The sequence below is a fragment of the Stegostoma tigrinum genome, chromosome 13 (genome assembly GCF_030684315.1).
Source record: "Stegostoma tigrinum isolate sSteTig4 chromosome 13, sSteTig4.hap1, whole genome shotgun sequence".
Classification (NCBI taxonomy): domain Eukaryota; kingdom Metazoa; phylum Chordata; class Chondrichthyes; order Orectolobiformes; family Stegostomatidae; genus Stegostoma; species Stegostoma tigrinum.
In genome coordinates, this window is record NC_081366.1 from 78,417,792 (window position 1) to 78,441,455 (window position 23,664).

General features: G+C 42.9%; 1 protein-coding gene across 1 annotated transcript; it reads left to right on the forward strand.

The window, feature by feature from the left end:
* Positions 1–301: 301 nt before the first annotated feature.
* b4galt7 (xylosylprotein beta 1,4-galactosyltransferase, polypeptide 7 (galactosyltransferase I)) lies at positions 302–22,729 on the forward strand. The gene is made up of 7 exons (XM_048543890.1): positions 302–474; positions 1,210–1,549; positions 5,673–6,005; positions 8,598–8,823; positions 10,106–10,189; positions 19,800–19,904; positions 20,885–22,729. Exons 2-7 carry the CDS (start codon positions 1,494–1,496, stop codon positions 21,038–21,040), a joined length of 960 nt encoding a protein of 319 aa, XP_048399847.1. The 5' UTR covers positions 302–474; positions 1,210–1,493; the 3' UTR covers positions 21,041–22,729.
* The last annotated feature ends 935 nt before the right edge of the window (positions 22,730–23,664 follow it).

Sequence of the window (23,664 nt, forward strand, 5' to 3'; positions counted from 1 at the left end):
GTTTCCTTTAAAGTACAAATGATTACTTTCATTCCCGTTGTACTGTCTGATTTGTAAATTATTTCTGGGGTCTTCAGTTATTACCAATTAATTTTTCTATTTTATGTGACTTATTAAAGTATACATAGACAGTATGTGTATTTAACCTATACAATTCAGCACATATAGATATATACATCTATAATATATCAATGTATATGAATTATATATCACTCAGTGAATGGTCCTGTCACACACAGGGCCCTCGGGGGGAATGATCTAAAGGGGCGGAACGTTTGTTCCGGCCGTGGGGACAGTCGGACTCTCGATCCGGTGGCGCCAGCAGGAGACCGGCAGGAATTGTGTTCCCGGGGCTCGCTGCGGCCTGAGACCACTGGGGGTGGGGAGGCCCGACAGGAACAGCATCAACTCACCGAGAGTGGCCTGGGGGATCAGCTCCACCCGAGAGACCGTCACCACTACCCCACACACCGGGTCTGTGCCCCGGCGCCTTGGGGAGGGGAGCTCTGTGTCTGTCCCTCGGGGGGCGGGGGTCTGTCTGTGTGTGTGTCCCTAAGGGTGGGGGTCTGTGTCTCTGTGTCTGTCCCTCAGGGTGGGGGTCTGTGTCTCTGTGTCTGTCCCTCAGGGTGGGGGGGTCTGTGTCTCTGTGTGTGTCCCTAAGGGTGGGGGTCTGTGTCTCTGTGTCTGTCCCTCAGGGTGGGGGGGTCTGTGTCTGTGTGTGTGTCCCTAAGGGTGGGGGTCTGTGTCTCTGTGTCTGTCCCTCAGGGTGGGGGGGTCTGTGTCTCTGTGTCTGTCCCTAAGGGTGGGGGTCTGTGTCTCTGTGCCTGTCCCTCAGGGTGGAGTGTCTGTGTCTCTGTGTCTGTCCCTCAGGGTGGGGGGATCTGTGTCTCTGTGTGTGCCCCTCAGGGTGGTGGGGTCTCTGTCTCTGTGCCTGTCCCTCAGGGTGTGGGGATCTGTGTCTCTGTGTCTGTCCCTCAGGGTGGAGGGTCTGTGTGTGTGTCCCTCAGGGTGAAGGGGTGTGTGTGTGAACCTCAGGGTGAGGGTCTGTGTCTTTGTCAGTGTCAGTTGAGGTGAGGATCTCAGTCTGTATCTATTGACAGAGATTAATGTTTCATGGCCTGTGTCCAGTTATAGAGGTGTGAGTCTCCATGTTTACCTGCTGCTTTGACAGGAGTGATGATCCCTGGATTTGTCTCCTTGCATCAACAGGATTGAAGATCTTTGGATGCTCAACAAAAGGGTTTAAATCTTTGACTACATCTCTCCATGATTGAGACTCTGGGTTGTTCCATTGGCATCTCCCACTCCTCTTTGGGTCATTGAGTTCGCTAATCCCTTGGCACAGTACTTCAGGCTGAAGCCATTCGACAAGCCTGGAACCATATCTCTGGATGGTTGTTGACTTTGACAGAAACATTGAGAACAGAAGCCAATCCACGCCAAGAGAGATGATGATGACAGAAACTGACTAAAAGCTGAGTGAGTGAAGGAAGATGATGTACTCCTCCAGACGCAAACCTGTCCTCTATTTCACTAAGGAAGATAGCAGGTAAACTGGAATGTAGCATGCACACTGAATAAGAGAGAACTGAAATCTGCATTTTATTTCTCAAGGCATTTAAAATAACTTGAGTATTTCCTAAATGGTGAAATATTCTGCGCTGGCTGATTGCTTTTCCAGTAAAGCATTCACCTAGTAAGTGAACTGACCCAAGACTAGTTAGTTTATGGTACAGTGTAGATTAGCAGTATGAATAGCTTTTGTGTTATGATTTGCTGGTTGTGCAGGTCTACAAGTATAGAAGATGATAAAATGGGTAAGTATGCTTCGGTTTTAAATCTTGCTGCAATAGGGAGTTTTTTTTAATCTTGCACTTATTAGGACAGATGAATGGCAAACGACAGAGGGAACAACAGTTTGTCTTGCATAGGACATGGTGTTGCTTGGTTGGCAAGTGGACTCTGGTTGACATGGAGAAGGAACCAGAGATCAGTATCCTTCAGGTGGTAGTAAGAGCTGCCGATGCTGGAATCAGAGATAACACAGCACAAAACTGGAGGAACACTTTAGTTCAGGCTCATTTCTGAAGAAGGGTCCTGACCCAAAACATCAGCTTCCTTGCTCCTCAGATGCTGACTGACCTGCTGTGCTTTTCCAGCTCCATACTTATTGACTATAGCTTCCCACATCTGCAATCCTTACTGTCTCAAAGAGATGTGCTAAGTGATGCTAGTTTTGGGGGATTTAAAGCCTGTGTACCTGGTATCACAGTGACAATGAAATTCGGGTACCATATTACTCATGTGGGAGGATGTCATCTTTTTGGCTTTATGGCATCATCCTGTTCACAGTGACTGTCTTGTAGCAGCATGAAGTGACCATCTTCACCTTTCGTTGACAGTTTTAACCCATCTTAACCTTCCACAGTAATCCTAAGGTGGACCGAAAGTGTTTGGCTACACAAGACTGAAAGTGGTTGGCTACATCTCCCTCCTTGTCTGTCTACTGATTTCTGCACCAAAGTTATCACAGCTTGTAATGTTTCTGATTCATGGTTAAACCGCTTTGCACTTTTGGCACACTGCACAACATCCCTGCTTTAGAGTGTGATTGAACATCTACCACCCAAAAGCTTGATGGGCCATCGACCTAGGATATGAGTATACGTCCACGAATTGTGCATAATTATCAGCATACCTTACTCATTTGTCTCAAATTCAGCCATGGGATGTGTTAGGACAGACATCACTGACTGCTTGTGAAAATGTCATGATGAGCTGTTGCTGTGAACTTCTGCAGTGCAAATGGTTTGATAAAATTTGTGGTTTGTTAGGCCATTTGAGAGTGTAGTTAAGAGTTAAGCACGTTGCTGTGGATCCAGAGTCTCATGTAGGTCAGTTCAGGTCAGGCCAATTGAAGACCTACAAGAGGTTGTGCCTACTTTGTTTTTCAAGGTGCTACTGAATGTACTGTGTTGAGATGAGCATTTTGCAGTGTACAGTTAGTGTTCAATGCAGTATAGAATCACTGTAAGGTGCTGTGTAACTCATAAGTATGAGGTTATATGTTGCAATTGTTTTTGGCAAATATCATACAGAACCTTTCAAGGTACAGCATGGCTCAGAAATAATACATTTTTAAATATATGGGGTAGCAATGTGCTTTGTTGGCGCTGTTTGCACAGAGCCCTGTTTGGAATCTGTGTGTCACCATTATGTTCAGTGAGCTTTGATTGCTGTGTTTGTACAGTATTCATCTTCCTTAAACAGTAATTTGTACTTTAATCACTGGTAGTTAAATAAGTATTTACTTCTGCCTTTTTCTGAAATGTGGGTTTGTTTTTAATTTGTGTCAAATTGGCATTTTGAAATTGTGTCTTGCTACTGTTAAGGTCACTGTTTCACTCTTGTCTTTAAGTAGGAATTTGCCTTTTATAAATAATAAGTAGATATTGGTGATTCGAAAAGCATGCTTATAAAGTCCCTAATCCTCCTCCTCCTCCCCCCCCCTCATGCTGTCTCTTCTCTTACCCCCACCCATTCCTGCTCCCACTTAGTTAAACTAGAGTAACGCTGCAAAATGGGATTTGAGAAAACAGTGAGCATTGACATCAATTACCCAACATTTCGAGCAGACAGGACCCAGGTGGAGTAGTCTGGGCAAATGCAGCACGAAGTAAGCAGCTTAGCGACGCATAAATGATTGAAAAAATATCACGAGCAGTGACTTCACCACTGGCTGGTGTTCTTCATGTATTGTATGCTTTTTAATCGAGTTAAGAAAGTATGGAAAAAGATGGTATTTTGAGACATTGTAAAACACCTTATTTATCACATCTGCATGAAGGCCATTGTTCCAGCATAAACTCAAACCACTTGTTACAGAAGGGGGAAGTTAGTGGATACAATCCAGTGACTGTTAAGAATTTAGTACTACTTTAATGCTCTCTCGCTGTGCATGCAGCAGCTTGTATTGAGCATTAATGGCCACTTGAGTGATCAAATTATCTCATTGATATATCTTTTAATTGTTTGGTTGTTTGGCAAGGCTGGTGCTTGAGTCAGTCTCTCCATAGATCTTGTTCTGGGGAGGGGTCACCAGACCCGAAACATTAACTCTGCTTTTTTCCTTCACAGATGCTGCCAGACCTGCTGAGCTTTTCCAGCAACTTCTGTTTTGTCTCCGTAGATCAGTCCAGTTTGTGAGTGGCTTATGTTTTTGCGCTGCTGCATATGAGCAAGTGTTGTATAACGTCAGGATCCTAATTTTACAACAGCAACAAAAACAAAGTTGCTGGAAAAGCTCGGCAGGTCTGGCAGCATCTGTGGAGGAGAAAACGGAGTTAACGTTTCTGGTCCAGTGACCCTTCCTCAGAACTTTACAGCATGTGTAACTATCCAAAAATACTAAGTGTGTGTGTGTGTGTGTGAGAGAGAGAGAGAGATGTCCATGTTAGTGTATCAGTACTCTGCAGTTAGTACTGTGAACATACTGACTTGCACATGAGCCCAAGTTCTGAGTGTTTCTTGTTTTTCCCACAAAAGGTTCCTCTATCAGAAGCATTATGTTTGTTGTTCTGCTTCTGTTTGGACTGATTACTTTTCAGCAATTTTAAAATTTTGTGCTGAGGGTGATGAAAGACAAGGCTACTTTCAATGACACAGACTATTCTGGGAAGAACACACATTCATTTCTAGAGATAGTAAGAACTGCTGATGCTGGAGTTCGAGATAACACAGTGTGGAACTGGAGGAACACAGCAGGCCGGGCAGCATCAGAGGAGCAGGAAAGCTGACGTTTCGGGTTGGGACTCTTCGTCGGAAATGGGGGAGGTGGAAGGGGGGCTCTGATATAAATAGAGGAGGGGTGGGCTGGGAAGGTAGGTGAGATGGTGATAGTTGAGTGCAAGTAGGGAGTGGTGGGGATTGAACAGTGAGGTGGGAGGGACGGATAGGTGGGAGAGAAGATGCAAGGTCCAGGAGGCGGGGATGAGCGGGAGACAGGTGGGAGAGAAGACGGACATGTTCACTTCACGCGTGTTTTTACACCAGGCCTTCAGTAACCACTTGAGACTACTTGTCGTTTAATATTTCTAAATGTTGCCAAGCTGCAGTATGGTAATGTCATTAAAACCAAGCACACTTTGTTTATTTTGAGTGGGCAAGGAACACTGCCTGGGATGGGACTTCTTTTAAAAGCTAATGATTTTACATTTGGAACAACACTTACTAAGCTTGACAGTTGATGTTGGAATCCAGATTTGAATAAACTGCATGAAGTTGTGTGTAATAATAAGTGTTAACCTGCAATAGTATTGTTTCTGGGTGTATGCATTTCTCAATGTATAGGCATGCCAACTGTCTTGAGTGGGCTTAGGAGCTAATGAATTGCAAAATATAGAAATATGTTTTGAATTGTTTAAACTTGCAGTAAAGGCTGCAACATTTAACACCTACAGTACTTTGGCATAAGCAAGACTGTCTCTGGTTAGGACCTAAGCCCATTGCAATCAGGAAAAACAAGCCGTAAGCATTTGCAACACCTGTTTTGGTATTCAGTCCCACTACCACGAATGTTTTCTGTAGCTTTATTAAAACTTGCTCTTTCTAGGCGTGCCTTTTAGTCTGTCTGGAAATTAAAGTGTGTGTGTGTGTGCTGTTGTGTTTTTCAGGTCAGGCCTGCTCCTTAGGATGTTACCAAGAAGATGCTCCATCTTTAAACTGTTCTGTTCATTAATAATGCTCGGATTCTTCTCAGTTATATGGTTGCACTACAACTGCACGATAAACAGCAGTCAGAGCCGCACTGACGATGCGTTGGTGCACGAGTCCTGTCAGGAAGAGACAGACAATTCTGCATGGGGCCCTCACAAAATCGCAATCATTGTCCCTTTCAGGGAACGTTTTGAAGAACTATTGACTTTTGTGCCATACATGCACGCATTTTTAAACAGGAAGAAAATCAGACACAAGATCCTTGTAATCAACCAAGTTGACCACTTCAGGTACTGGGCTTTAATAGACGGGGTTGACAGAATCACTTTTGTATAATCTTTTGTCAGTACGAATCAAATACTTTTAGTAGTAACCATATATTTAAGGAAAGTCCCAGCAGGCTGAGAGTTTTTAATCGAGCATTATTGGAATCCTGCCTTTCCATTATCATAGCAAGAGCTATTAAAGATATCTGAAATTAATTTGTCTTTTTTCAACACTTCACCTCAGACCACGTTCCTGCCATTAATTGCTGGTATTGTGCTGATCGCTGCTCTGAGATCTCAAAAAGTAGTGAGTTTTCTGCCCTCAAAAATGATTAATGAGATTCTTACGATGCCTCCACGGAAAACAGTCTGCTTTCAATTCAGACCAGAAGAATACAGCCACTGACCACAGTCTAAATGGAGATAATATGTTATATGTATAACTAAGGTGAAGAACATACAGATGGAGGTCATCCACCAGATGATTTCTTGAGCATCTGTAGAGAGACACTTGTTGCCATTGGTGGTGGGTTTGGAGCTACAGACTTGTACGATTTCAATTTGTGAATAAATTTAAAACTGAGTAAGGATTGACTTCTGGCCTCCTTCACCCATTGGCTGTCAGGAATTTAACACAGTGGGGCATGTGTGCATTTGGTGAATGAAGTAGGAGAGGCACAGCCAGGAGGCAGCAGAGGCTGTCTGTCTGTTTGTGACTGTCCTGCGCGAACACCCAGGATTTAAATTTGCTACATGTTATGTACATGTCCCACTCTGGTATATGCATGTCTATTCAAAAAGGGTATTTTAATTGACACGCTCGGACATATTGTGACACATCTCCTGGGCAAGTATGACTTTAACCCGGACCTTCTGGTCCACAGGTAGGGACGCTACCACTGCACCACAAAATGCTTCCTTTCCAATACACACTTCAAATTTATTTTTGGTTGGGTTGTTTTTGGGCTTTCTATTTTGTCTGTTTTGTGTGTTTATTTTTCACTTAATAACTTGCATCTGCTAATGATTTCCAGTGTATGATCTGCATACCTATAACTGTTTATTTTCCCTCCGGTAGTAAATCTTCCACTTTAGTAAGATAACTCCTGCAATATCAGTAGACGGGGTTTCTGGTGGAGGTAACTTCAGGCCAGCTGGGGGGGAATAGCTAAACAGGAATCAGGAGTTCTGTGGAATTAGGCACCAACTCGATGTTACATCCAAGTGCTACCTGTAATTGCAAAGGCAGCAGTGGTCAATTTTTTTTTTCAGCTTTTACTTAGCTAATCTTTCCACTGCCTCCAGCTTTCAAAGGAAAGCTCTCTAGCCCGTCACACAATCAATAATGGTGGTGGTCAGTAAGGCATGATGTATGAATAGGACATTCCATGAATATCCTATTGTCTGCTTTGGTAAACTATACGAAAGTGAAAAAGACAAAGCCAAAGTGTTGGCGAGTACCTTTAGTTAGAAGTGCTGAGTAAGCAGTCATATTTGTCTCTCAGTTGTGAAAGTTAGCTGAATGCAATGGAAACAGCAAAGCCTATGGGTCCTGGCAATGTTCGGAATGCTGGAGACTATGCACTGCAACTAGCCATCTCCTTACCGAAGCTTTTTGAGGCAATTAAACTGGCACTAACCAGACATTGTGAGGAGACTCCAAGATAATAAAATGTGAGGCTGGATGAACACAGCAGGCCAAGCAGCATCTCAGGAGCACAAAAGCTGACGTTTCGGGCCTAGACCCTTCATCCTGATGAAGGGATGAAGGATGAAGGGTCTAGGCCCGAAACGTCAGCTTTTGTGCTCCTGAGATGCTGCTTGGCCTGCTGTGTTCATCCAGCCTCACATTTTTTTATCTTGGAATCTCCAGCATCTGCAGTTCCCATTATCATTGTGAGGAGACTGTCCAAGTGTGTTCAAAGCGCAGAAGGCAGGAGGAATCTAAAACTAACCAACAGTCAGCCTTTTAGTTTCCTCATAATCATCAGCTAAACAGTGAGAAGAATTATCAACCTGGTGATTGAGACTCAAGTTTTGCTAACCTACCTTGCTGTTGTTCAGCTCCTTCCTGGAACTGCAGCCCAAACAACAATCTACTTTTATAAATGCAAGAACAGAGGCGACAGTTCTTTGCACCCACACACAACGAACCCCCCCCCCTCCCCCGCGCGCGCGCACGCACACACACACACACACACACACACACACACACACACATTCTTGTTATCTAATGTTTTGCTCCTGAAGCTACATTTGCATTATAAAGATTTTGACCGTGTTCCTCAATCCCATCCTGCTACCTTAACTGCATCTGTACAAAAAGCCAGATTATTTAGATCAGGCCTCAAGGTAGATGGCAGCCCATGAATTGATTGCTCTGATTCTCATAGACAAGGCTGTCCTCTGTGTGTACTTTTTTTTAATGGTATCTCACAAAAAGGAAACTGGCTTTGATGAAGCAACTGCATTCTTTAGAACTAGTTAACTATTCAGCCATTGACTTCAAATCAGTGATCAGTTTTATTTTAAACTTAGAATCTATAGAGAGGATCCTTTTTTTAGAAGGTAAGAGAGGGACCCTGAATATGTGTTCATCTTAATTTGTATCTTCAGGTTTAATCGAGCTTCTTTGATAAACGTGGGCTTCCTGGAGAGTGGCAATGATACAGATTACCTCGCTATGCACGACGTGGACCTGTTACCCCAGAATGACCAGCTGGATTATGGCTATCCTGAAAAAGGGCCATTTCATGTGGCTTCTCCAGACCTTCATCCTCTGTACCATTACAGTAGCTATGTAGGAGGGATACTCCTCCTGACCAAGCAGCATTTTGAACTGGTGGGTAATAATATTACTCAGAGACCATAACTGTGAGGTAGCGTTGGTTCAATGGATCAGTAGGGACTGGTGTTAGATAGATAACTTAGTAATTACTGCCACTGTGAGCAATATTACAATCACTTGTCATTGGTGCACAATGAATCCTCAGTTTAGGAACTATCCTGCAGGTCTCAGTAAGAAAAGAAAAATAATTTTATTTTTAGAATGTCCCAAGTTCTTTGGATCCTGTGAAGTACTTTTTAAGTGTAGTCACTGTTTCAATGAAGGGAAACACAGCAGCCAGTTTGTACTCAGCCAGATCCCAGGAAACTACTGGCAAGATATTCTGTTGTAATTCTACGTGAAGTATAACTACTTCTCTTCGTTCAGTATGATCTTTTACCCCCGCCTGAGGTGGAAGACAGTGTGTTAAACATCAGCAGCTCTGACACTGAAATACTGCTTCATTCTACTGTTGAAATATCAGCAGAGATTATGTTTCTGAAATGGAACTTGAATCCACAAACGAGAGGCAAGGGTGCACTACCAGTTAGTCAGTCATGGCTAAGGTCACTGGATCTGAAGCGTTAACTCCGATTTATTTTCTTTGTAGATGCTGCCAGACCTGCTGAACTTTTCCAGCAGCTTCTGTTTTTTTTATAACCACACAAAGTAGTTTCCTTTAGTAATCATAGGGCTTAGTGATCATAAAGCTTACTGGAGCCTCACCTCTTAAAAACAATAGTATATGTTTGGGGCATAGGCCTTTCAATCCAATACAGTTTCATTCTCATATTTTATCTCCATCATTAGTCACCAAATTATATCCTTTATAAACAGTCCCTGGGATGTGTTATATTGAAGTGATGAGTGTTAGATTGAAAAGGCACATTCATAAATGCCCTCATTACGTTTATTATCTAAGCTTCAGTGTGCATTTAGTGTAACATGTTTCTTTTATTATTGACTAAATTCCTTGATTAGTTCCCTGTCCAACATATTCAGATCGCAGCCACTTTTCAATAATTATAACCTGAATAAGGAAGACAGGAGAAACTTCTATACTCCGATGTTAACAGGACTGTGAAACTGGCTACCAAATGAAATGTTGAAATGATTAATGTATACTAAGACAGAAAAACAAATGAAGGTCAAGAGAATGGAAGGATTTATTGTGGGATGAGTTGAAGTAAGTTGTCAGCAAGCATGTACTTGTGGAAGCTCTGATATTGATGTATCATCCGAAGTGGCATGTTTCTTTATTTTGGAATCTGTGTAATTTCTGTTTGTTCTTTTACAGTGTAATGGAATGTCGAACCGGTTTTGGGGATGGGGCCGTGAGGATGATGAATTTTATCGTAGAATAACAGCAGCAGGGCTGCAGGTAATCGCTTTGCACTGCCATACACCAGAAGTTGAGATAGACTCGGACCTTTCAGTGTTTTGTGTAAGCAAGTCTGAACTCTGACATACAGTGAAATTCCTGCTTTGTGTGACCTTGGTAATTTCTCATTCTTGATTGCTTTGGCCTGAATGGTGATTGAACGTACAGGTGGGAAAGACTTTACGGAGTAGCACTGCCAACGTTAAGTGATTGACGTTCCAGCATCAGTTCCAGTTTTCTTCTTTCTTCTCCTCACTTCCCAATTCTCACTGGGATGAAAACATCAGAAATAGCTGAAGGAAGCTTATTAACCCCCTGCACCCCTCCATTATGCAGTAACAGGCAAGCAATCGTGTACGTCCATGCAACATGAGAAATTTATTAGAGTTCTTTGAGGCTTTTAAAAAGTTGTCTAAATAAAGAGGGGCCAGTAGATGCCATCTTTTTGGGTCTCCAAAAGGCAGGTGAGGTGCCAGATTAAAGGTTATTGCACAGCAAGATCCAGGGTCATACAGCACAGAAATAGACCCTTCAATCCAACTCATCCATGCTGACCAAGTTTCTCAAACTAAATTAGTCCCGCTTGCTTGTGTTTAGTCCTTCTAAATATTTCCAATTTATGTACCTGTCCAAATGTTTTTTAAATGTTGTAACTATACCTGTGTCCACCATTTCCTCTGGTAGTTCATTCACACATGAATTAATGAATGGTGGTGCTGGCTCGAAGGGCCGAATGGCCTACTCCAGCACCTATTGTCTATTGAATTACTCTGTGTGAGAACAAGCTGCCCCTCGGGTCCCTTTTAAATCTTCCTCCTCCCGTCTTAAAAATATGGTGTCTAGTTTTGAACTCCCCCCACACTAGGTAAAATACCTTTGCTACTCACCTTACCTATGCTCCTCATGATTTTATAAACCTCTCTACCTCCTTCATTCCAGTGGAAAAAGTCCCAGACAATCCAGCCCCTCTTTATAACTCAAACCCTCCAGTCCTGGCAACATCCTTATAAATCTTTTTTGCACCAACTTCAATTTAATAATATCCTTCCTATAGCCGGGTGACCAGAACTGCACATAGTACTCTAAAAGTCGCCTCACGAATGTCCTGTACAACAGCGACATGACATCCTAACTTCTATACTGAATGGTCAGAACAATGAAGGCAAATGTGCTAAACAGCTCCTTATCCCTGTGTACCTGTGATGCAACTTCCAAAGAATTAGGTACTTGAACCCTCATGTTGGATGTGATTTATTAGCATGGACAGAGGCTTAGTTGATAGAAGGAAACAGAATTAATATATACCGGTCATTTTTAGTTTGGCAGACTGACTACTGGAGTGCCACAGCCATTTAGTGCTTAGCCTGAGCCACTTATAATCTAAATCAATGACTTGGAAGAAGGATCCAACTGTGTAGCAACCAAATGTACAGGTGATACAAAGTGAATGCTTGAGGATACGAAGAGTTTGCAAAGGTATGTTAAGATAATGGGCAAAAAATTGGCAGGTGGAGTATAATGTGGGAAAATGAGGTTTTCCACCTTGACAGCAAGAATAGAAAGCAGAGCAGTATTTAAATGGAGTGTGATTTTAGAACGCTGAGAGACTGGGAGTCCTTGTACATGAATCACAAAAAAGTTAACAAGTGAGTACAGTGAATAATTAGAAATGCAAATGGAAAGTTGGTCTCTGTTGCTAGTTGGGTGGAATATAAAACTAGGGAATTATACAGAATATTGATGAGACTGCACCGGGAATGCTGTGTGATGTTTTGGTCTTACTTAATGTATCATATGCATGCATTGGGAGCGGTTCAGAAATGTTTACAGTCATTTCCTGGAATGGAAGGGACTGTCTCCTGAGGAGAGGTTGAGCAGATTGAGCCAATATACTCGGAGTTTAGAAGAATGAGAGGTGATCTGACTGACCAAGATAGGACGCTTGATTTGGCAGATACCGAGAAATTCTGTGCAGATAAGGGAATCTAGAACTTGTAGACATGCGCCTGATTGGAGATAGAACACTGAACTGTACAGCAGTGGCGGCACGGTGGCACAGTGGTTAGCACTGCAGCGCTAGGGACCCGGGTTCGATGCCAGCCTTGGGCCACTCTCTGTGTGGAGTTTGCACATTATCCCTGTGTCTGTGTGGGTTTCGTCCGGGTGCTCCGGTTTCCTCCCACATCCAAAGATGTGCAGGCTAGGTTGATCGGCCATGCTAAATTGTCCGTAGTGTTCGGTTAGGTGGCTTATAGGGGGATGGGTCTGGGTGGGATGCTCTGAGGTTTGGTGTGGACTTGTTGGGCTAAACGGCCTGTTTCCACGCTGTAGGGATTCTATGATCTATGATTGAGCACAGGAACAGGTCCTTCGGCCCACAATGTTGTGCTGAACATGACGCCAAATGAAACTAACAGCAGAGGATGAAAGAGAAAAATGGAAAAATGTAGTGGAGAAGAGCATAGATCTGATTGGAGAGAGAAGCAACAGAAGAAAGGCTGGGCGTGGGAGAAAAGTACAGGCCTGATTGGAGACAGCAGACTGCGAGGTGCTCTAGTTTAAAAAGTGGAAGAGGAGAAATCAAACCATGACGTTGTGGGAAATTGTGTTGATCGGCTGGTGAGTACTGCAGCTTTGTTTCCCTTCTCCAAAGTAAATGACTTAGGCTTAGGAATTGGGAAATCAAACATGGTTTTTTTATTTAGATAATAATACGGACGTCCCTAATCCGAACTAGTTAGCTCATGGGTCTTTACTTCTTTTAGGTATTCAGTATTATTAGCTCATACGTAGAGGAATGACAAGCCATTTCCAGCCTCTTGAGTGTATATCCTGTGGTCTTTGGAAACTCCCTAATACATGTAACCCAGCTGTTGATTCTAGGATAGTAACTCCAGTAAGTCGTACATTGCAAGGGAATCTGCATCGTTGCCACTTTTTGGGAAACCCACATTGTCAAAGGAGCTTGATTTACACCTAAAAATACAAATTTAAAATGAACACAGTTATTGTTCCTCTTTTATCTCTGAAATTAAAACAAAGATTCTTTTTATGGATTATGAGTTTTGCAACTGTCCTTGATAACCATCTGGGCAGAGAGTTCTGTTAGCTGCAGCAGCTCGAGGTTTGGGTTTTTGGATCATTTGATGTCACCGCAGCACTGTTATGGAATTGAATGCCACGTGGTGAGCTCACTCATTGGTGATCACCATAGGTGAGCATTCACCAACCTTTTATAGATTCTGGGATGGTGAGACTGTCCTCTGAAGAGATATTGGGAAAACTGGGCTCATAGTTTCACAAAATCAGAGGTGGTCTCATTGAAAGCTCCAAAATACAGAAAGACATGGACGGGGTAGATGCAGTTAAGATGATCTCCCTGGTTAGAGAGGTCTAGTACCAGAGGATGCAATTCCAAAATAAGGGGAATGCAGCCTAGGATGAGGAGCAATGTTTTTACCCGCAGGGTGCTGAATCTATGGAATTCACTGCCACACAGGCCTGTGGAAACTCGGCCATTGAGTTATGTTTAAAGTGGTGAGTGACAGATTTCTAAATATCAGTGATGTAAAGGGGATTGGTGAGGGTGGTAATGTGAGGAAAAAGGCAGTGGATGATCAGCCTTCATTGTATTGAATAGTAAAGCAAGCTTTACAGGGCTGAATGGTTTCCTCCTGATTCTCTGTCCCAAAGTTTATTGATGTGGTCACACCACAGCTTCAGAGTGTACTGGGAGAGCAGGAATCACGAAGTAGGTTGGTAGTGTGAGGGCCCTCTGAGTGCTTCTCACTCTCCAACCAGTCAGTATTCAGCACAGAATTCTAATGAGTGTTTGTGCAACTAGAACGAGTCCATGGTACCACGGGCAGTCAAGCTGTACAGTGGTGGGGTGGGGTGTGAGAGTGACGAAGACTGGTAGAGCAATTGTGACAGATGATTGGATTAGTCCAGAGGAGCAGACTGGCACGTGTGCACCCATTGATGTGAATCCAGGATGACGTGTTTCGGTATGTTGTCTCTTTGGTGCTAGGGTCAAGGGTGTCACTGGCTGAATGCCACTATAAAAGGCGGGGGGGGAGGCAGGGGTGTTGGTGGTCATTCAGTGGCTGTGGTCCAAATCAGTACCAGTGATATGTAGAAAATGCAATGTGGCTTTGCAGTCACAAATTAGGGAGCTAGGTTGTAAATGAGAATGAAAGACCACAAGAGAAGTGGTCTCCTGATTACTCACCTTACAACGACGAGTAAAGGATTAAAGCCTATGAATCCATCTCTGGAAAGGTGATGCAGGAGGGAAGGGCTTTAGATTCCTGGATCATTGGGACCTGTGTAGCACAGATTGCTTGCATGGAAATAGAGCCAGGGCCAACTTCTTTGAGGAGCGATTCTCTAATCCTATCAGTGACACCAGTCTGGGACCCAGGAGGTGGTGTTAAAGGAATACAAAGGCTCACACAATAATGGGTGGGAGAGACAGCACAGAGAATTAGAAAATTGTGAGGTGGTAGGTGCATTCAGCATAAGGGAGAGTGGTGGAAATAGTAAGCCTAAATTGGGGTTACTCTGAATTTACGTGAATGTGCTGCGTAGTAAGAAAGATTGAGGCATTTCGGGTAGGTGGAAGAATGTTACTAGGCGATGGTAGAGACCTGATTCAAAGAAAGGTAGAACTAGATATTAAATATTTTTCAACAGAAGGTTTTCAGAAAATGAAGGGAAAAGAAATTGCAGTGTTAATTAAGGAGACCATTGCTATGCTAGAGAGGTAGGATATCTCCCGAGAATCTGTGATGCAATGAAGGAACGACAGATCCATTACTTTGTTTAGTCTGTAGGCAACCAACTAGAAATGTAGGGAAACAGATTTTCAAGACAATTGCAGACAGATGCAAGCTTTATAGAATGGTTATAATTATGTTGTTATAACAAGCTTCAAAGCAGGTGGGATTTGAACCCCAGGCTGCCTGGCTCAGAGCTAGGGATACTATCGCTGTACTACAGAGCCCTATTTTTGATTTATAATGTCAATTGTATAAATTAAGGTTAAGTGCGTACAAGTGGGAACACTCAGCAGATAATGATTTGTGTACTCGCAAGCAGACAGTGATGATGCATGGCACTGAGCATAGTTGCATTCCGGGTCGTTGACTCAGGTTTGATTCTTGGACGTGGGCACATGTGACTCAACTAGGAATATCTCCAGCCTCCTCTTATTTAGCAGTGTTTCAGTGGTGTACGCACAGGGGGCTGTGGTTGCCTTATTAGTAAGGAATGAAATTAAATCAACAGCAAGAAATGACGTACAGTCAGATGATGTAGAATCTGTGTGGGTAGAGATGTGAAATCACAAAGGTTTAAAAACCATAATGGGAGTTATGTACAGGTCTCCAAACAGTAGTCAGGATGTGGGCACGGGATACACTAGGAGATAGTGAAGGTGTGTAAGAAAGGCAAGGTTACAGTGATCATGGCATATTTCAATATGCAGGTGGACTGGGAAAATCGGATTGGTAGTGGATTGCAAGGAAAGGAATTTGTGGAATGTCTACGCGATGGCTTTTTGGAGCAACTTGTGATGGAGCCCACTAGGGAATAGGCAATACTGGATTTGGTGTTGTGCAATGAGACAGACTTGATAAAGGAGCTTAAGGTGCAGGAATCCCAAGGAGGCAGTGACCATAATATGATTGAATTTACCCTGCAAATTGATGTAAGGTGGTGTGATGAATGTGTTGGGGCATGTAGTATCTTGCTGATGATGTTTGTGTAATAGGCATCTTCTGACCCAATTTTTTGGATATCCATAATCCTTGAATACCTGGAAGAGGTATTCTTCTTGGCGTAGCTCTGTGCTGCTGCAGTGTGTTGTTGCTTCTTTAAATAATGTTGGCACACAGCTTCGTTTGTGTGTGTTAGGATGGTTAATGAAGTTCAGTACTTGGCCCGTGTGCATGGTTTTCCTATGGACTTGCGTTTGGATTTCCCCATTTGTCCTGTGCTCTACCATGACCTCCAGGAACGGGTGATGTTTGTTCTTCTCCTCCTCTGTAGTGAATTTTATTCCAGTGAGGGTGTTTATTAGTTTGTCTGTCTCCTCCAGTTTGGTCCATTTAATGATGACAAGGTGTCATCCATGTAGCGTATCTATAGTTTTGGTTGGATTAGCGGAAGGGCCACGCTTTCAAGCCTTTGCATCACTGCTTCACCTATTAGTCTAGAGATAGATGATCCCATAGGTGTCCCATTAATTTGTTTGTATGTTTGGCCATTGAAAGTGAAGTGGGTGGTCAGGCATAGATCCAGTAGCTTCAGCATGTTGTCTATGGAGATGCTGTCACTGGGATCTTGTTCTTGTTCCAGTGGTGCTGTCATTGTTTCCCTTGCTAATGGTATGCCGATTTGATGTGGATAGGGCAGTGATATCAAACGATACCATGGTCTCATCGTTATGAATCTTTATGCCTTTGGAGTTGAGGAATTCTTGGGCTGAGTGGACAGCATGGGGTGACTTGTTGACTAGGGCACCTGAGTCTCATTTGTAGTTCCATGGCCAATCTGTGTGGTGGCGTAAAAACCAAAAGACCTGGACCTTATCAACCTTATCAATTTGTTCTTCAGGGATTTGTGAACGTGCTGTCCAAGAAATCTCACTCTCGTTATATTCTCAATGCCCTGCTATTTATTGTCTATTTATTTAATTTGTTTGCCCTCCCTGTGTGTGTCCAGGTTGAATGCCTTTTGCCATTGTTCTGCCTACTCAACCAAACTATTGATATTATCCTGCAGTCTTTACTATCAACTGCACAGCCAACCTTTGTGTCATCTGCACATTTCCCAATCATGCTGCACAGATTATCTTTGTAAGGACACTTGATGCATCAAACATCTTAGTGTCGAGCCTACAGCCAGTACCATTGGTAACCTGGTTGGTTCTGACAGCGCTGATAGTATTGAGTCACCACGGGTATGTTGTGGACTCTTGTCTCAACTGGATAGAATTTCAAACAAAAACAGAAATTGCTGGAAAAGCTCAGCAGATCGGGCAGCGTCTGTGCAGAGAAATCAGAGTTAACATTTCAGGTCGCGTGACTCTTCCTCAGACCTGAGGCGTTCTGAGGAAGGCTCACTGGACCCGAGACGTTAACACTGATCTCACTCCACAGATACTGCCAGATCTCCTGAGCCTTTCCAGCAATTCAGTTTTTGTTTCTGATTTACAGCATCCACAGGTTTTTTTTCTCGGTATGTACCTTGGACAAAATTTCAGATTGGCTGTCAGTCCTGAAACTTCCTTTGGGAACCTGCCCCCCCCCACCTCGTGTTTGAGCTGTCTCACAGAAATCCCCCACTCTGTAAGGAGGGGTTTCCTGTACTACTGCACATCCTGCATTTTCTCATCCTCGTCAAACACCCAGACACCTCATGACGTTCCATCCTGCTCTCTGGAGGTCCCTACACTTCTCAATGGGAGGCTGGTAATGTGGGCTGCTGTCTTTTATCTTTGAAGATTTGACATGGAGGGTATTGCGTAAAGCTGTCCTGTGCAATGGGAGACTCCGACAGTTCAATTCCCAGGCTGCTTGAGTTTTACTTTTTAGCTTGTCCGTTTATTCCATGGTTACAAGGGTTACACAAGATTGCAGGCCCTCTTTTATTCGTTTTGAGAAAGTTCCTTTTGATTGTGTCTCAGCCGTCTGCACTTGGCTTTGCCCAGGGAGTGGGTGGGTCTCCTCACTGGTATGTTCCTGGGCTTGTCCCACTTGGTCGTTAATGTGTCAGGGCAGTGGCCTGAGGGCCGAAAGGCTGGTACTGCGCTGTATTGTTCTATGTTCTAATGGGTCGCGTGTGTGAACTAGAACCTTGCCTGAGACGGAACATGCTAAGGTTTCGGATATGCTGAGGTCGTCTGTGAATGGCGGGCTGCATTGCTGCTGGAGCGCGTCATCGGCACTCTGGCATTTTGCTTTAAGCCTCCTTTTGAAGGGTTCATTTTTATTACATTGTTGCTTTATGGGGCTATTATTAGTTAATTTGGTTGTTATTTCAAAATGATATTGAGAGAGAGACTTCCACATTGATGGTTGCATAAGAACTGAAGTGCATCATCACCATGAGAAGTATTTTAATTTAGTTTTGAGGTTTCTCATGATGAATTCGTTTTTGTTACAGCACTCCATTGAAGGTTAGTTTTTCAAGTTAACTGTTTAATTTGTTTGTTTTGAAGAAAAGGTATGAAGAGATACTGATTGACTCTGGTGATTGGATAGTAGAGTTAAGAGCTGTATATTTGTAATGTTTCATTTTGTGAACCAGTTTAAAATTGAGAAAAATGGACTTCTGTGCTTCCCCCCCCCCCTCCCCCACTTCCTCAAACTGTTGTCAGAAGTTTACAAGGGATCCCCTTGCCACCCCAGTTATACTCTCTTCCCCCCTCGGCCATCAGGCAGAAGATATACAACTTTGAATACATGTATGAACAAATTCAAGAACAGCTTCTTCCCAGCTGTTATCAGGCGTTTGAACAGACCTCTCAAATGTTAAATTTTGATCTCTCTCACTGCACCTTCTGTGCGGCTGTAGTACTGTAGTCTTCACCTCTGTTCAGTTACCCTGATGTACTTTGTATAGTACGATCTGACTGTATAGCACAAAAAACAACATTTTTCACTGTATCTCGGTGCATATGCCAACAATAAATCGAACTCAAACTCACATTGATGGCTATGAAGGGAAGCTGGGAAAGCGGAGGTGGGGCCATAAAGAGACCAGAGGTGTGACATGGTGGCTCAGAGGTTAGCGTTTCAGTGCTGGGGACCGAGCTACAATTCCACCCTTGGGTGACTGTCTGTGTGGAGTTTGCACATTCTCCCTGAATCTGCGTAGGATTCCTCCAGGTGCTCCGGTTTCCTCCCACAGTCCTAGGATGTGCAGTTTACGTGAATTGGCTGTGCTAAATTGCTCTCGGCATCTAAGGCCATGCAGGTTAAGTGGGTTAACTGTGTGAAATGCAGGGTTACACAGACTGGGTTGCAGGGGTGGGTCTGAGTAGGCTGCTCTTCGTAGTGTTGGTGTGAACTCAATGGGCCAAACGGCCTCTTCAACACTGTAGGGTTCTATCATTCCATGAGATGTGACCTTATTGAATGGCAGAGCAGGCTTGTTGGGCCAAGAGGCCGCCCTTTTCCCCATACAATCCCACTCTGCGTGCTGGCACGTGTGTTCGTTTTCTCACACCAATGGTTCAGTTGCTGAGTGGACATTGTCCCCACTGCATATCTTTGCCTCCCATAACTGACCCTTGCTGTCCCTCTGATTACTGCATTGAGAAAGCATAGGCAGCTCTGTTCCAGCCTCCCCACGGAATGCTCCTGTTCCTGGCCTGGCAAAAAAATAATGTGTAACTCTGTATGAACAGGGTTATTGTGAGACTTGTTAATTGTCTCTGCATTAGACATTTAGCAAGTTCTTGCAATTTCATTATGACGTTTAATCCATTCAGCCATGTCTAATTGTGCCTTTTCTGAAATTATCTGCCTCAATAACATAAAATGGCCTGTGGTTTTTCTACTGTACGAGAGACCTGTGTCTTGTTTTTATTTTAAATCTCTAGCTGTACCGTCCTACTGGAATTGAAACTGGGTATCAAACTTTCAAACATATCCATGACCCAGCATGGAGGAAGCGAGATCAGAAGAGAGTGTCAAGACAGAAGCAGGTAAGGAATGTATAATTTCTCTTTCACAGGATTTTCCAACCCACTCCCATATCAGGGGATCCAAATTTCAGTCTCTCTCTCGCTCTCTCAGGGGACCAGTAATATCCTCCATGTCAAATCTTCAAAGATAAAAGAGAGCAGCCCACATTACCAGCCTCCCATTGAGAAGTGTATTCTGCAATTGTCTGTACTTTCTGGTCCAACTGAGGGGATAGCTCATTTGATTGGGCAATTGGTTTGTGGTGCCAACAGCCTAGGTTCAGTTCTCATACTATCTGAGGTTACCATGAAGGTCCCACCTTCCCTATCTTGAAGTGGTAGTGATCTTCAGGTTAAACCCGAGCCAGTTGTCTCTCTCTAATGAGAGAGCAGCCCTGAGGTCCTCTCAGACTGCAGTACTCCTTCAAAACAAGGGGTCATACCACACCTGAAATGTTAACACTTTCTCTACCTTTCTCTGAGTTTGTTTCAGATTTCCAGCATCCATCGTATATTGCTTCTACACGCTAGTTATAGTTCTGTTGATTCCCATTTTTGCCTTTCTCACGAATTAATTTGGCTCATAGATCAGGAAAGCAATTTTCTCTTAAAGCTACTAATTGTAGAGAGATATGTGATATCTTCCCAGGAGTTATTAATCTGCTTATCTTGGGGTTATGTTGACACACTCCCCAGCACAGTTCATATAAGGAATTTGCCATTTGCGAAATTGCAATGCTCACTCCCACGATTCTCGGCTTAAAACAATTTCCCTTGTTAACAGTTTCCTGATATGACACCAAAATTAAAACAACGTCAAACTATGGATGCTGGAAATCAAAAACAAAACAGAAATTGCTGGAGAAACTCAGGTCTGGCAGCATCTGCAGAAAGAAAGTAAAGTTAACATTTCGGGTCCAGTGACTCCTCTTCAGAACCCTTCTTCACTTCTGAACATGTTCTTTGCGTGTGTGTGTGTGTTTCATCTCTTTTATCTTCAGGAGCAGTTCAAAACTGACAAAGAAGGTGGTTTGAAAAACTTGAAGTACAGTGTTGTGTCCAGAACAGAGCTGACAATTGAAGGGGTACACTGCCTCATCATTAACGTCCTACTGGAATGTGACCTGAATGAAACACCTTGGTGTGTCATAAACTGACTGGAGGAAGCTGGAAAATAACAGGATCTCACTTTGCTTACGTGGTTATGGTGATATCATGAGTGGACCTATCACTGTGTGATCATGGGCTGCTGTTCTTCCCAGGGATGCCCTTAACACAGAAACAGGTGCTAAAGTAATGCAGTATTACAGGGAGGTCCGAATGGAATTTCTCTTCTGCCGGCTGAACTGTGCTGATCATTACGGTTATAAATTACTGCATTGTAAGAAGTCGTCTCAGATGGAGTAATATGCTACCTTTGGGACGTTGCTCACAAAGGAACAAAGCCCAGTTTTTGTTTCTATTTGGAATGTTTTAAAGCATCAAAACCTTTGTTTTATTATTGAGAACAAGCCCGTTAAACCATGTGGTTCCCCCAGTGGATTGTACCATGCCAGTGGTGACGAAGTCATTATCTATCATTGTTGTACAACGGTTTATTCAGTTGGGAGCCCATGCGTGATCGATCCATTGAGTAATGAGGAGCATTGTCAGCCAAGGGAGCCTTTTCCCTGAATTAATTGGCGACCCAGGAATTGTTCAGTTTGTAAACCTTTGCCTTTGTGATAAACTGTAAACCTCCTGTGAGTGTGATCTAAAGCCTAAAGGTGCTCCTTTCTGATTCCGACTGATGGAACAAATGTTTACAAAGAACTGGGTACTGTTATCACCGCATTGATTTATTCCATTTTGTTGGTGAGCATGGCTGTTACAAAGGACAGTGCTCTAAAAGTTACTGCCTCTACAGTTAGAAAAAGCTACATTCCAGACTTCAGTGTAAAGTATGGGAATTATTTTATAATGAAGCAAAAGGACACATTAGGCTAATATGAAGCAATGTACTTGACATTTTTACCGCTGAATCACTGTGATGTCATTTAAATAACCTTTGTGTACTTGAGGCTACTGTCACAGTAACAGTTTGGATGGCTGCACAGCTGTGACCTATGGGACCCTGCTCATTCTGATTCTTTCGTAGCAAAAATTATGAGGAGCAGGGACAACGCAGTGATTCACTTGGGTGTTCTGCCATCTGGTGGAATATTTGCAATCCTACAACAGTAAAGTATTAAATGGGTGAATGTTTATTCTGGGCCACATGATTTAGTTCTACGTTTCAAGCTGTTGGTGATTTTTATTTGCCCTGCTTTGAAGCTGTTCTCAGTTCCTGCAGTTTCTTTTGGAATTGTCTTTTTTTTAAACTTAAACAGATTTTTTCAAAAATAAAATCTTTCTGCTGATGAAATATGAAATGAACTTTAATGCAGAGATGAAAGGAATTGTATCAGATTCACAGGAAGAGTATAACAGAGGTATAAATATAAATATTGTTTGATCTCTTTCAATATTCTTGAAGCATTTGGATCCATTGAATTAGAAAAAAATGTCAGTGCTTTAAAGTTGCACATTCCTTTTTTACGTAGCTTAAAAGAGACTATGTTACCTGTTACTTCACACTTTGGCTATTTGAGGGTTAAAGCAGTGTTGGCATTAATGGAAGAAATGGAAGGGAAGATTTATAAGTAAATTTAAAACTGGAAAGACCTTTTTAGAAAATTTCCATTTGTTTTGGTGTCTATTAAGCTTTGCTGGATAGGTCCATGAGATAGAGGGTACAGTGAATTCAGTATTAGTGAGTAGCAACTGCCACTCCAGTGCATTTCTTTATCGTATTTATTAATTTTGCAGGTAACTCTTAGAAATAAATTTAATTTTACCAATTGTGTTGTGCTGTCCTTTAAATACACAGAAAAAATTACTTTAAAAACACACACTACTTCATGAAGGAACTGAAATGTTCAGCAGGTTTGTAATTCTCTCTTCATTGTTCACCTGAGAGTTTCCATATGTAGTCAAGATACAGTGACATAGTCGTCCCCGATGGAGCCAAAGTGGCATAATAAGCCAGAAAACTTCTGTGGATAAAGATACTTCTGTACCTGAAAATTTCAAGGGAATTTGAATATGTTGGGAGGGTTAAGGTAGGTATTTTGCAACAACATGTAAAGGGTCGCATTGCAGTAAAATCACCTGAAGGCAATGAAGAGTCATTACCTCTTGAGCAAAATGTACCTGAAGAACTTTTTCTTGCAGGATTCTCTTCTTGAACATCTTTGCCATGCTGTAGCCTTCCGTACCTTCAAAAGCTTCCCTTTTCATCCATTTCCCAACCTGTACACTCCCATTCTTGTCAGAGTTAATGAATATTTAATTACTTCTGGTCCCCCTGCTATAGCAAGGATGTTGTGAAGTTTGAAAACGTTTAGAAATGATTTACAAGGATGTTGCCAGGGGTGAAGTGTTTGAGCTATAGGGAGAGGCTGAATAGGCTGGGGCTATTTTCCCTGGAGCAGTGGAGGCTGAGGGGTGACCTTGTAGAGGTTTATAAAATCACCAGGGGCATAGATAGGGTAAATATCAAAGTCTTTTCCTTGGGGTGGCGAGGCCAAAGTTGATGGCGTAGGTTTAAAGTGAGAGGGAACGATTTTTTTCACACACAGTGGTGAACTGACAGAGGAAGTGGAGATTGGTACAGTTACAGCATTTAAAAGGCAGGTGGATGGGTATATGAGCTGGAACGCTTTAGAGGGATATGGGCCCATACGTTGACAGATGGAATTAG